Source organism: Rhinolophus sinicus, chromosome 14, assembly GCF_057876585.1.
Source record: "Rhinolophus sinicus isolate RSI-liver-muscle chromosome 14, RSI-T2T, whole genome shotgun sequence".
Classification (NCBI taxonomy): Eukaryota; Metazoa; Chordata; class Mammalia; order Chiroptera; family Rhinolophidae; genus Rhinolophus; species Rhinolophus sinicus.
The window spans coordinates 167,390,944-167,405,551 of record NC_142514.1 but is presented as its reverse complement, the minus strand read 5'-3'; the positions used below and the strand labels follow the sequence as shown (position 1 = coordinate 167,405,551).

General features: G+C 45.3%; 1 protein-coding gene across 9 annotated transcripts in view; it reads right to left on the bottom strand.

Annotated features, from left to right (window-relative positions):
* The window catches only part of PRR5L (proline rich 5 like), a 129,704-nt gene that overhangs the window by 22,684 nt on the left and 92,412 nt on the right, over positions 1-14,608 (bottom strand). For all 9 annotated transcript variants that reach the window (XM_019738570.3, XM_074336218.2, XM_019738571.3 and 6 more), the window contains one exon: positions 10,618-10,666. In XM_019738570.3, the coding sequence (XP_019594129.1) occupies positions 10,618-10,666 (49 nt within the window). The remainder of the gene's footprint in view (positions 1-10,617; positions 10,667-14,608) is intronic.

Below are 14,608 nucleotides of genomic sequence, written 5' to 3'. Positions count from 1 at the left end.
TCATCTCATTTAATTCCAACCCTCTCAATAATCCTTTCCGGTTGGTGCCATTACCTCTTACTTTAGTGATGTTCAGTGAAGAAACTTGCCCACAGAAGACAGAGCAGGTCTTCCTGGCTCCAGAAACCATGCTCTTTCCACTCTGCTTTCTTGCCTTCCAGCAAGTCTTCCCTCCCAGACCCTCTTCTTCCCTTGAAAGACCACAGCTGGTCCCATTAAGACACGGAGCAGACTTTCTGCAAGTCACAGAATCTCAGAGAGCAAGCGTGAGCTGCTTCCTCTCCACTCACCTCACGTGATTAGAGCATCAAAGACCTGTGTTTATGGGGTGGGGGGGTCTCAAGGAGATATGTAGCCTACAAAAAAAATCCTAATATATTTCTTAGTGTTCTCCTTTATGAAACCCTGTTACACAGTGACGACCACAGCAGAGCAGGCATGGTAGAGTGGAAAGAAGTGGGTATCAGACAGGGGGTTCAAGTCTCAGCTCAGCCACATTCTAGCTGTGTGATCTTGGACTTAGTTTCCCTGACTCTTCAGTTCCTCATCATACCAGCAATACCATAAAGTTCTTAAAAGAACTTATCATTATAACCTCACACACGCAGTATTTTATGTCCTCAGTAACCAATGGTAGTGGGTAGTGATAACAGTCACTCGCTTGGTCCAACTATCTTCATAAAAGGAGTGGGAGGTTGAGCCTGCAACGAATGGACCTACATCAAAAACACTAAAATATTTTATCCAAGGTACTGTTACATTTCCGTGGCTAATACATATAAACAAAATTTCATAGGTCCTACAAAAATTCACAAGATATGACTGAATTTTAAAACTGGGTCACCATTTAGTTTCAAGATGGCAGATGGAACCCCAAATCAAAGTAGGAGTAACATCTTACAGGCTTACATTAACTCTGTTAGAGAAAATAAAATCAATTTCTTTACAAAGAATTATGGAATGGACAAATAATTAAGGTGAAACCCTAACTGTGTTCTCTACCTTCCAGCCAAACAAATGAATTCCAGCAGCTTCTGGGTCAGAAAGCAAGCAAACACCACAGCACCAAATTTAGACTATCAAAATCAAGACCGTGAGTTTCTAAATCTGTTGACATTTTCTTCATTTGATAAAAATCACTTTGTATGTATCTTAAAGGACAAACTTTTTTAAATGGCCTAGGTTCTCCTTCCTCCTCCTTTCTAGTTCCCCCTTCAAGGAGACATTTGGGGGGGAAAATGTTTCAAGGAAAAGAAGATATTTGTGTATTATGGAGAAATGGAAAGGAAAACATTCTTTTTAAAATTCTCACGATACACAGCATGGAAATTCTGTAGCTTGGCCTGAAATAAGAGTAACAAAACTTGGGGTTTAAAAGGGACTTTAAAGATCATCTAGGTCTTCTCCCCTCTCCCCAGGCCTGTGGTCAAAAATCAAATAGTCACACACAATTTGATGATATTTGGGTGGACTCATTTTTCTAAGGAGTTAAAGCATCTTGAAAATTCTTAGACTCCTGGGAGTTTGTAGATTTTGTTCTTATTTTACAGTTAAATAAGCTGTGGCTAGAAGTAGGGTCTCCATCTATTGATGGAACACATGCTATTAGAAAAGGATGTTTTGGGTCAGCCCACAGCCCCGCCCACCCAATGGAGCTGTGCCCCTTCTTGCTCACACCGGTGACGGTGACGTGAACCTGCAGAGTCTCTCTTAGCTGACTGGCCTGGTTCCCGCCTCCTTCCCTATATGGTCTCAAACTGAGCCTATAATCTCTCCTAGGAGAGGAGTCACTGGCTCCCTAAGCCCCCAAAGGTCCTGCAATCCTAAGGGCCTCACATTGGGGCTTAATGTCCTGCAGTTGCCATCTTCACTTCTTAATATTACCTTTGGCTTTGTGTTTTGTAAGCGAAGTCTGATGGGGCAATGGAGCACGCAGCGGAGGCTTGGGGCCTCAGCTCCCTGGTGGACCTGCCTCCACTGCCTCTCCGGACAGGTTTTCAGGCACTTGGTGCATTGTCTCAATGGGGTCTCCCTCACTCTGCCCACCACTGCTGTCATCCTACCCGAGGTGGTGACAGGCACTGGTGTGCGGAGGGTCGGGGTTGGGCATGCGCCCTGAGCATCTTGGGGGAAGGCATGGTGTAGCATCCCCACCCTGGACTGCGAGCGCCGTGGCGCACGTGCTGGTCACTCAGCAAGGACCTCTCAACCACTCGATCTACGTACCCCGAGTGTGGTGGTTGTGGCACCAGGCCCATGGGAAGGGGGCCACGTCTTCATTCTACACTGGGCCCTGCAAATTATGAAGGCTGTCTGGTGGTCACTTCAGCTAAGGACTCACCAACTGGGACATCCAAGGGGCTTAGGGCTGCTGAGAAAAAGAAAAAAAGAAAGACAACCAGCCCTGACTCAGGCAGCTATCTTGCACTGTCTGTCTTTCTAAGCATCTGCTCTCCCCAGACCTCACGTCACAGTATTCCCAGCCCCTGACAAATGCCTGACTCCGGAAGGTGCTGGGTACTTGTCTGTTGCGGGGCAGTGGCGATGGAGCTGTTTGGTAACGGAGCTGGAGAACAACTGACTTTTCTCTTGTCGCACTCCCTGCCCGATGGCACCACCCCAGCCCCAGGGCTTCGAGCCAAAAAGCGGTTGGTTACATTAAGTAGCAGCCACCTAGGAAATGATTTGGGACTTGAAACTGGGCCCATTGTTACTTAATGCATCCTCCCCTACCCCATAAATGAACTGAGACATGGAATACACAGCCCTTTAATGAAGTAGCAGAGGAGCTTAGAAATGAAAAACAGCTGACATATCTATTTTTTCTAAGACATTGAAAAATGGGCTGCCAACAGAAAAACGAGGTTCAGCTAGGAAGAATGCAAAAAACAAGGATGTCTGGGGGAAGGCATCCAAAACCACCCACTCTTCAGTGGGTTGGAAAGACCCAGCTCATCCTGGGTAACCACAGAGGGTGGGCAGGAGGAGGCGGGGGGTGGGGGGGCAGCAGAGAGAGCGGAGGTTGTAGCGTGGGGCTTGTCAACAGCAGGCATCGCTCATCAAGCAGGCACCTCCCCAACCCAGCCACAGGGACTCAGGGAAACAAGGCTAGGGGGCAGGGAGAGTGATGCTACCCCCATCTTCCCAAAAGGAAGAGCTTTCCCCGCAGCAGGCATCCTGTAAATGCTAAGGCTGCTAAGCCTCCTGTCACTTCTAATGCTTTAGCAGTGACGTTGGTAATTATAATAGGAAGGATGACAGACTTATTTATTGGTTTTCCTCTTTGTCAGCCACTGTATTACACACTGTTCACACATTATCGCACTTTACCTTTGCTACAATCCTATCCCCTTTTTACAGATGAGGAAACTGAGGATCAGAGAAGCAACTAGCAGATGTGAGAGCAGAATTTGAACCCAGGTCGGCCTGAATCCAAAGCCTATGTTTGTTCCTCAGGATATTCCTCTGGTTTACTTCAGCAGTAATAATAATAAAAAATACTAAGGTATGAACAGCAATCATTTGTTGACTGCTCACTATGTACCAAGCACTTCGCATATGCCATCTCATCTACTAACCACATCAACCTTTTGAAGTAGGTACCAGGATTACACCTAGACTACTACTAAGAAAACTGAGGCTCAGAGGAGTTAAATAACATCCTGTGGTCACACAGCCGTACGTGTTCTAGCAACAACTGGAATCCAGACCTGCCTGGCAGAAGGGCTGGTGCTTTTAGTCACCACGCTCTCCTGCCCTGTCCACTAGAGAGGTTTCTTAGGTCCTTGCCCACAGGGAAGAGTAGACGAGATCCATTTCAGGTTCACAGATACTGGGGACAGTTGGCTTGGCAATCTCCAGCCATGTAACTAACTGGGTTCCATCCAGCTGGGTCATTGCTGCTGCCCAGTCCAGCTACCAGCTTTCCAACGTCTGCCTCTCCAAAAGTACTTTACTTTTCCAGGGCCTTCCTCTCCACTGTCCACAGTCAAGGTCCAGCAAGGCCAATCCCTGGCTCCTAGGTGGATTCTATTCCCAAAGGAGACATTTTTTCCTTCCCCAGGGGGTCTAACAGCATGTCACTCTATCTACCGAGAACTAGTATTAACCACCAATTCCACTCCAGGCATTTGTTTCCAGGCAAATCAACGTCTACAAAAGTTCCTGTGGTTGGCACCAAGCCAGTGAGGGAAATCACAGGCCACCTCCATTTTTGTTTTCTTTTTTTTTCCCTCTGTGACTTTGAAAGTACAGCCATCCTCTCTAAGGATGTCTGCATTTCCTGCGAACTTGGATGCCTTCCTAGATAAGCAACAAAAAGTCTTATAAACACAACTCACCCCCAAGCCCAGAGAGTCCCTAATAAACCAGTCCTGAGGTGTGTGGGTGGGTGGGTGTAATGAGACCAGAGAGAAATCCCCAGATGGAGAATGAAGATTAGAAAATTGGTACAAATGCTAATTCTTCATTTAACACCATTTCAGTGGTGATTAAAAGGTGAATGTGGGCTTTTTTAAAATGTTGTTTTACAAGGAAGCAGGAAAATAGTCCATGTCTCTTTTGCTGGACTCTCCAGTCACTCCCCCCCCCCCACACACACACACACACAAAGATAAAAATAAAAAACACTGAAATCTCTCTTCTCTAGGGCTTCAGGGAATATATTAAAGGGCATTTTTAACATTTAAAGTAGAATGCAAGTTTTTTCCTCTGTGGCCAGATGGCCTGGGTTTCATCTTTGCTCTACCTTTTACTAACTATATGATCTTGGATAACCTCTCGCCTCCAAGCTTCAGTTGCAATATCTGAAAAAAAAATAACGGTATTAAGAAAATCTTCCCCATGGGCTGTCAGGAGGAATAATGACTTAGCACAAGAAAAATGCTTGGAGCAAGTCTCGGACTTGAGTGTGCATCAAAATCATAGAGAACTTGCTAAAACCCAGCCTGTTAGACCCTAACCAGACCGCGTCTGATCCAGATAGTCTGAGGTGGGGCCTAAGAGTTTGCTTTTCCAGCACGTTCCCAGGTGACGCTGAAGATGCCCATCCTCTGGGGACCACACTTTGAGAACCACCTGCTGAGAACAATGCCTGGCACATACGTGTAAATGCTTGAAAGCGTTCATTGTTACTATTGTCATTATTTTTGCCTGCCTTGTGACTCTTAAACAACCTCAGAGAAAGCTGTCCTGTTGCTTTCTATGTCTAACAACTATTTCTCAGCCCTTCCAACTCAATCTACTTCTCATAGCCACTGAATTGCTGAATGTTTCCACTTATTTGAACACTAAGTGTCAAGCATCTACCCTACGTTCCATCCTCCTCCCGCCTCAGGCGCCCTAAACCTGGCTCCCAGATGCCTTGCCTAGTCTATAGGAAGTCACCCAATTTCATACATAATGGGTTCCTGAAAACACGTACTCAGGTGGAACAAGACGCTTACAGGGTATAAGACGGCATTCTGTTCCCATAAAGCTAAGAAGGATTGTAAAATCCCTAATTCACCTCATCTTTGGAGCTCATCTTCAGGCGATGCATTTTCAGCATTTTGTACCTACAGATTCCTTCCTTAACAATTGAATGTGCAATAATCTATGTCCAATGAGGCTAAAGATTTGCCATTTCAGCATGGCTATTGACTTTCATCTTTATCTCAATTATATTAAGCCCTATGGTTATCAATGTCAAGATTCATTTTTTCCATTTATCTTCATAAAATCTGAGAAGAGCACAATAAAAATATTCAAATAATTGCATAAAATTCAAGTAATAGCCAGGGATATTAAGTATGGCAGAGCTGCTGAAAGGTAACAGCTGGTGGGCAGACAGCCCCACAGCCTGAGACATCCAGGGGTCTATCCCGCAGCCCTCAGACTAGTGCTCCCCAGCCTCTCCCCTCACAGCAGTCAAGGAAAGCTTCCAGACCACCCCAATGTTTACCAACTCCACAAAGCCTTTCTTACAAGTACTAGCCAAATCCAAATGCAACCTCTAATGACCTTCTCATCTAAAGATATCACCCTCTCCCCTTCCTTATCTTCTCACTGGGGCCCAGCTCCCTTTGTTCACAGCCTCTTTGTATTACTGGCCCCAATTTTACCTTGAAAGCAGAATACATACAGATTGATTAGCTCTTTTTCCATTTTGGGAATTCCACTCATTTTAGAAGCCTTCCCAGATGGATCAAAAAAAGAGCTGAAACTTTTCTCCCCGATTTAATTTGGGTTTGGAAATCACAAAACACAACACCCCCCCACACCCCACCCCCACTCTTTACATTTCTCTACTCAACTTTCTGTGGCTTCCTACAAGTCCCATCTTTGTCCCTACAAAATATATTTATTCTGGGCCTTGACCATCCATTTAGTCTCCGGTCAACCCTGCACTGTATATTATTATTGCATTACCCGTGTGGATGCATCTATACCTCTGCACTGTCTTCGATTTCAAACTCCATGGTGACCCGGACACCTCTATGGGTCTCCTCCTTTGGCTTTCCGCCATGTGCCACAAGCATAATGAATCTCCTCTGATAATGATGAGCTAAGGGGATCTTGGCCTCCGGGACGCTCGCAGATATGAGCAGCAAGTGGAAATATTTATATCTACCACTACCAGGCCATCCCTGACCTACTGGCAATTGGGGTGATTTATTTTCCCTTTTCCTAAGTACTATTTTGTTCAGAGTCATTGACTATAGACTGAGTTTCTGTATTAAGCAAAACTAGCTCCAACCAAATGGAATTTAACTTTCTGAACTCGGGGCAAAGCTTTTAACAAACACAATGCAGCCAGCAGACGCAGGACAGAAAGTGCAACCCCTCCCACGGCCATGCCCTAAGCCACCAAGGTACCCAATTAGGCGACAGAAAAAATGCAGAGCAGTTCAGATCATCAGTTCCCAAAGTTATAAGGAACCAATTATCCCTCAGAGCTGTTGCTGGGATATAGAGTTTCTCTTAGAAACCCCAATTTTCCTTCCGGGCACAATTCAAAACAGACAGAGGGAAAAGAAAAATCAATACTGGAAATGTCAAAGATTTTTCTGGCTAGTGTCTAATGGAAATCTCTCTGTGCTTCTGCAGATCAAAAGGCCTGGCTTCCCCTGTGTGCAGACACGAGATAAGCACTATTTTTCCACCTGCTTTCCCCCTGCCCTCACCTCGGGGTGTATTCATTATGCTTCACTGAAGATATTCTTTCTGTGAGTTGTTCTGTAAAGCTGCACAATGAACATCTTCACCTTCAAAAGCAGAGACACAGAGATGGCTTTACAAGTGGTGGGTGATAACGGGCTGGGGTTCTGGGAGGAGACAGACTTCCCTGCTGACTGCAGATGGTCGGGAGGTGACCATCTGAGCCTTGTCCACAACGAGACCTTCCCCAACAATCACATCCACGGCTTGGGGGGTCTTACCTGTCCACCCCTGAGTTCTGTTCCTCACTTGTCCCCAGACCTTCCTCCCTCCTCCTTACTGGAGGAGTGTACTTTTTGGAACCCATCTGGCTTTCCTTCTTGAAACTCCATCTGCTAGTTGAACATGAGGCCTGGCCTCTGTTAGCCTGCCCCCACCCCGGATTTCCCGACTCGTACGGACAGTGCTTCTTTGCACGGCTTTGGAACCAGCCCATTTTCAAGCAGTGCCTACCTAGTATGGGGCTTTCCAAGCCTGAGTCTCTCTTAAGCCACCTTCACAATTTGGCCTCAGCCGGGGCCACCTACACTATTATTCTTTGCATGCTATTGTCTCAGGTCAATCCACTTTTTTGGAATGTTAACATTGCAAAAGGAAATATCATTTGCCATAAATGCAACTCAACGGTCGACTCAACGCAAACAAAATGGTATTAACAAAATCCTAATTAGACAGTGTACCTGGCTGAAGATGCTAAGTTTGAGGCCTGCTCTCTCTTCCTTAAACAAGGGAAACCATCCAGTCTTACAAAAGTGTGAAAGACAGTGGCACAAACCGAAACTCTCCCTGGCACAAGCAGAAGCACTAAAGGAAAATAAGGAAAGGGAACATTTTCTAATCACAAGGGCTAATGTCCTTGAATGCCACTGCATGCATGGACCACCCAAAATTTCCCACATATGTTTGGCGGACAACCTCTCGCTCTTCCCCAAGAAGGTTTATGGGGCATTTATTGTACCAGGTACTTTCTAAAGACTAGAGAACCAAACACATTAAAAAAACAACAGCAAAAAAACTCTGCATCAACAAGGGACTTAAAACCTACATTTAAATAAACAGTGCCTTAGGGTAGCCTTCTCTGCAGTCTACCACCTTAAGCTAAGGAAAAACCCAGATTCAAAACTGTGAAAAGTAGGTCCCAGTACACACCCCCAGAGACTGAATCTTCACCAAGCAGTTTTCTCTGATTAAGCTCTCAATAGAAAATGACCGTGCAGTTATTAGTTGTTAAGTGTCTGGCATACTTTGCAAGCAGTATTAACCGCCCCCAAGAACCACAGGGCCTCGAAGATAAACAAGTCCCCACCCAAACGCCCTTCCCCAACCGTCTGAAGGGTAGCCCCCAACGCCAAAAGACTGCTATGGTTACAACCTGATTGAAACCATACCAAACCCTGTCTATTTTAAATGTCAACGGGGACGGCAGCTGGGCCAGCAGGCTTCTTCCAAGACTGATTGGAAAACCACTTCTCTGTAGCTGAGTTTAAAAATCAATCATTAGAGGCAGCAAGAGAAGGGAGTGAGGACAGGACTGACCTTTGAGTCAAGGGCAACTCAAACGATTCACATTTGTGACTAATTATCTCTTTCTTAATCTTTATGTTCATCTCTCCCTGGACAGGAGCTTTCTTTCAAGCAGCTGAGATATCTGACCCAACTGAATTCCAGGCTTCTGTAGGGTCTTGCTCTGTCCACATTTAGAGTGGCTGTGTGTGTGTGTGTGTGTGTGTGTGTGTGTGTTAAACGACTGACATTCGTCATTCTTTTCAAGTGCACATAAAAGTGTGAGCTTCCTGAATCGTGGGAAGAAAAATAAATACATAAAAGGATGCCTGTGTTGTTTTAAAATCTCTTTTAACTGTCTTAAGAGTATGTTCTCCTTGGATACAGAATAATATCACCAACGTGAAACCACGTATTTTTATGTTACTTTCCCATTAAGAGAGGTAGATTACACATTAGAATAACAAATATGCATATAGGTAAATTTAACGAACACTTACCACTGCCTTACTTTGTGCTAGTCACTGTTCTAAGCACTTTACAAATACTAATTGACTCAGTCCTCACAACAACCCTATAAGGTTAGGTCTTATGACCCGTTTTTACCAACCAAGAGACTAAAACACAGAGAGGTAAAGCAACTTGCTCAAGGTCACACACCTCGTAGGTAGCTATGGTGGGTGTGGACCCTGGTAGCCTGACTCTAATGCCCATGCCCTTTACCACTACCCTATGCTGCCCGCCACACACACACACACACACACACACACACACACAATGAACTGAGTACTTTACATGTGTTATCTCATGGAAACCATACACTGACCGATAAGGTAGGTCATATTTTTATTCCCCTTTTACAGATGGGGTAACTGAGGCACAAAGCAGCGAAGCAGCTTGCCCAAGACCACTCAGCTAGTCAGTGAAAAGTGGGCACCCCGACTTTAGTCAGGTGTCACACAACATCTCCCCACACCTTCCCTCCATGTGCCCTTGGGTAGAGTCGGGAAGCCAGCTGTGTCAATGGATTAGAAATTCTCTTCTAATTGAATCTGGAAACTTGAACTCACTCATTTGCCCCATAACAACAATGCTTAGGCAGAAGGAATGAAAGATCATCTGACGTAATCCTATTGTTAATAGAACAGACCATGAGGCTTATGGACAAGACATAACTTGGCTAAAGGGCACATATAATTAACCCAATCAGACACCATGCATAGGGGTTGGAGGGAATGTCACTAAAGAACCTGTTTTCAAAGTGTGGGTTGGGGTCCCCTGGGGGACCCTCTGAGACTTTTTCCACGTGGTCAAAACTATTTCCTTAATAACACCAGACCATTATTTACCTTGCATCCTCCGTTGAGTGTTCTGTGGAGTTTTCCAGAATCAACATGACATGTAATATCACAAATAGAGTGAATGGGAAGCAGATAGGAGGGCCTGTCTATCTTGTAAGAAGCCAGACAGTGCAGAGATTTGCAAACATGTAAAACAATGCCACTCTTTCTACTTTTTCATTCCGAAAGTTATTTTTCATAAAAAGTGTTGTTTATGCTAACATGTAACAGGTTTATTATTTACATGAATGAAGACATAGGGTAAAGTTTCTCGGGTTTAATTTCTAATATGGTGAAGACAGATAGAGATAGTCCAACTAAGATATAATTTTTCAGAGCATAGAGGGGTCCTGAGACCAAAAGCCTGGCCAACACCGTAATCTCCGTAAGAGCAGGGACCACACTTGCCTTCTGTTCTTCGGCAGCCACTGCAGTGCAGTGCCCAGCATGTAGAAGGAACTCGGTATACAGCATTTTGGATGGAGCAGGAATGCCCAGGTGTACAGTCTCGGCCATCCCTTTAGGTACCTGTCCCCACATGCACAACAGTGACGACGCTGGGACCCACACAGCTTACCTGGAAATAGTCTGTAATGAACGATCCAAGTTCACTCTTCAGCAGCCGCCTGGGGAGAGAGAAACACCGTCAAGCAGCCCTGATGGTACAGCTCCTGGCGTCTAGTTCACGGACGCATGACGATGATGGCGTGCTGACCAATGACACAGGGACCGAGGCCAGGCCTCACAATCAGAAGAGTGCACTTTCCTCAGCCCTGGTAATATCCTGCCACCAATGTTATCAGGGAATGGGGGCGCTGGAAGTCCTAGAGTGGGGATCCATGCCTTAGTTCACTCCACAAAGGCAACCATCTCAAGGGGGCAGCCACCGGAGATCCTGATTCTCACAGAGTTGGTGGGAGGAGGCCAGGGCACCTGGCTTCATGTGAGGCAAAGAAAAGGGAAAAAAAAAAAAGCAAGGAAGAGGAAGACCACCATTTTGTAATCCTCGACGTTTGTAGACTTTATGGTTTAAAATGCATTTTTTGTACATTCTTTAACCAAACATTGTCAAGTATGTATGCGTTGGGTGAGGGGCAAATATTATCTCTCCGGTGCAGATAAAGAAATTGAGGCTCAGAGATGTCCCCTAAATAAGTCAGGAGCAGAGTTAAGATTCAAACGCAGACCTTCTGCAAATTCATTTCCCATCACCCCATCCTGGCTTTCCTCCAAATGCACCAGAGACACTCAGCTTGGTGCTGTGGTTTGGGTGGTCTTACCGCCCACCCCTGAGGGACTGAGGTAGTCCTTCAAAGGGGATGACAATGGGGAGAACAGAGTTTCTTTATTGAGAGTTAATTGTTGCCAATTCAGGCAACAAACAGTTACTGAGGTGCCCTTTATGTGCTAGAGATTGTTCTAGCACAGGGCATGCAGATGTGAACCAGACAGAGGAGGTCTCTGCTCTCATGGAGTGTCTATGCTTGGGGGGAGGGGTGTGGAAAGATTGCATGTCAGTAGATACACTCACAGGATAAGTTTTAAGAGTCTTAAGTGCTAATAAACAATTAAAAATAGGAATATTGACACCAGCCCTCCTCCTTATGACAAATCACAGGACCATTTCTACTGTTCTTTCTTTCATTTGACCCAAACAAGATGAGAGAGCTAAAAACAAGAATAATTGGCTCCCAGATCCCGTGACTTGCCAGGGGGGTACACTCTTCTGGGCTTCAAATGATGTCATGTACTCATCCCACCAGCCATGGTTATTAAGGAGCAAAACACGCGAGCTTCTGACAACACCTGCTGGGTATTAACTTCCCCCAAAAGCACATTCCCACATGTCGCTATAGGATAAATAACAAGTTACCGCTAGATATCCTTCTGTGCAGAACAGACAACAGCATTGAGACAGAAGTAGAAGAGACATCTGTGATCTAAATTTCTATACTGAAAAGAGCCCTGGAAAGCTGCAAACACGTGTTGAGCAAGGAAAATACCTTCCTTTTCCAATGACAAAAGATGTGTCTGTGGTAGATACTGCACTTTAAGATCCAATTTAATGGCAGGCTCCTGGAAGGCCACCCCATAACACAACACAGGAGTTCCCCCAGATGTGGGCAGGTCTGACAGAGACAGAAGCTTTCATCAGTCACCGGGCCAACAGCAGGTGGGTCATCACGGCTCTTCAAGGTTAGAGGTGTCTCTCAGAAAAGAAACAGAAGCCCAGTGGGCAGCCCCAGATGGAGGCTTTGAAACAGGAGTAGGCAGGGAGGCTGCTTCTGATGCTGGAGGAAAAAACAACTCCCAACAAAATCTTCATGGCCATCGGGAAGTCTCCACAGCAGAGGTAAAGAAGCCAAGCGTCATCAAAAGTGGGAAAACTAGTCAGTCCTATGAATGGGCTGCTTTGAGCAGAGTTTCCCCAGCATATCCTGGGCACTAATGGTGCTGAGGGACTCACACAGTTCTGAGACCAAATGACATGCTGTGGAATTGGCGTCCCGAGGAACCCACGCTGGGAACACACTGGGCTCATGCAAATGCATCAGGGAAATGGAAAGAGAAAGAGGTCAGTGGTAAGGAAGGGTTTCATGGCCAAGAACTATGGAGACTCTCCTGGAACAAGGTGGAGGAGGGACCCACACAAGTGACAGTCGTTAACGGGCACTGGACAGGATGACGCAGACGATTATTGCCCAGGGACACTTCACAGAGGCACTCTAACAAGAGCATCATGGTGCTGCCCAACTGAGGCATCCAAGAGGTCTCCTCCCCTACCTCTCAGGGGGGGAGGAAAGGCTGCAGACCACAGTGCAGGGAAAGGCACGGCACCCTTCTGGTACAGCCAGGGCTGCAGCAAGCCACGGCCAAGGTCAGAATCCTGCAGAGCATTACAGGAAGACAAAGCTTGAGGTAGAAATCAGCTGATAAGGAGCAAAAACTAATGAGTGAACTTGATGCAACTGCCTAGACAAGGGCATAGCAAAAACGACTCTGAAGCTAGAAGCAGCCATACCAGGGGCGGTGAGACAGTGATGGATAAGAATAAACCATCAGAACACAGAGGTGCTTCCACCACATTGGAAGCCTTACTGGGGAGGGTCCAGACACAGGTGTGGGAATCTGCTTCATCTACTTCAGAGATTGTGAACTCTAACCAGGTTTGGTAAGAGTCATACATTTGTCCTTTCACCAAGTTCCGAGTGCAAAACCCTCTCCACTGGGTATAGTCATATAAAATAATCTGAACAGAGTTGACCCTATCTGATCATTTAAGTTTCTTGTCCTGAAGGGACAAATCAGTAAGGTCCCCTGTCCCTTATTTCTGTCTGAGCACATTATGAGTTAGACAAGGTCACTGGGAGTGAAATTGCACAGAGTTTTCATGCGGCAAAATACAGGAATCCACATAAATGTGCACCGTGAAAGTGCTCCTAGAAAAATTACGGTTCATTCAGACAGTGGAATTCTATGCAACTAGAAGAAACAAAAGGAATTATATAAATGTCTAATCACTGTGCTGTACATTTAAAACTAATATAAAATAATACTGAATGTCAACTGTAATTGAAAAATAAAGAAAACAAAAGGAAATGAAGAAGTGCTCTAAGTAATGCTACGAAAAGATCTAAATTACATGAAGTATGAAGAAAAATGCAAGACGCAGAATAGTGTGCACGTATAATATGCTACTCTGTGAAAAAGAGAAACACACATTTTTATTAACCCAATACCAACAAATTCACCTGTCAAATCTGCTCTCACTTGCTGTTCTGTAATAGCTACATGCTTTGGTTCCCAGGAGCCCCTTGGGACTGAAATATATAGTACCCAGATTTTTAAACACACACAACACACAAGCATTTTTTTAAAATTATGCATAAATGCACTGAGCTTTGTCTCCTGCTCTCCCTCTCCCCGAGTAAGAGGTTGGAGAAGGTTAAAGCTGTTGCTGGAAACTAGGGAGGGCAACAAAACACCTTAGCAAACTTTATTCCCTGAAGTCAGGAGATGCTGGCCTGCCGATGCCATATCGCCGTGTCAGACCTCAGTCCATGGACCTTTATAAAGTCTGCTTTTCTATAACTACTCCTTACATAGGCATAAAGAAGCTCTGGAAGACTAGACAATGAACTATTGCTACATTAACTTTGGAGGGATGAACAGGAACTGGGTTTCTGGGGTACAGGAAAGGGTAATTTTTCACTATATATCTCGTTACATATTTAAAATATTTGTACCTCAAGAACACAATCCTATTCAAAACCATTATTATTTTTTTAATTAAACAATAACCACCACCAAGGTTACCCGGGTGGCGTGAAGGCGAGAACAAATTGTGGGATTGAATTCCCAACAAGGTCACAATATCAGAAGCAGGCTGTCCTGGGGTATCAGAGAATCCCACCGGCCTGAGAACCTGCCAGCCCAAAAGCCCCTCAGGCTGGTAAGCCAAGGATTTAACTCAGAAAGAGAAAGGGTGATAAGAGGGCAGAGCTGGCCCAGCCAACCTGAGAGCAGACGGCAGCTGAGTCATATTGCAAAATCCATCTTCTATTTCT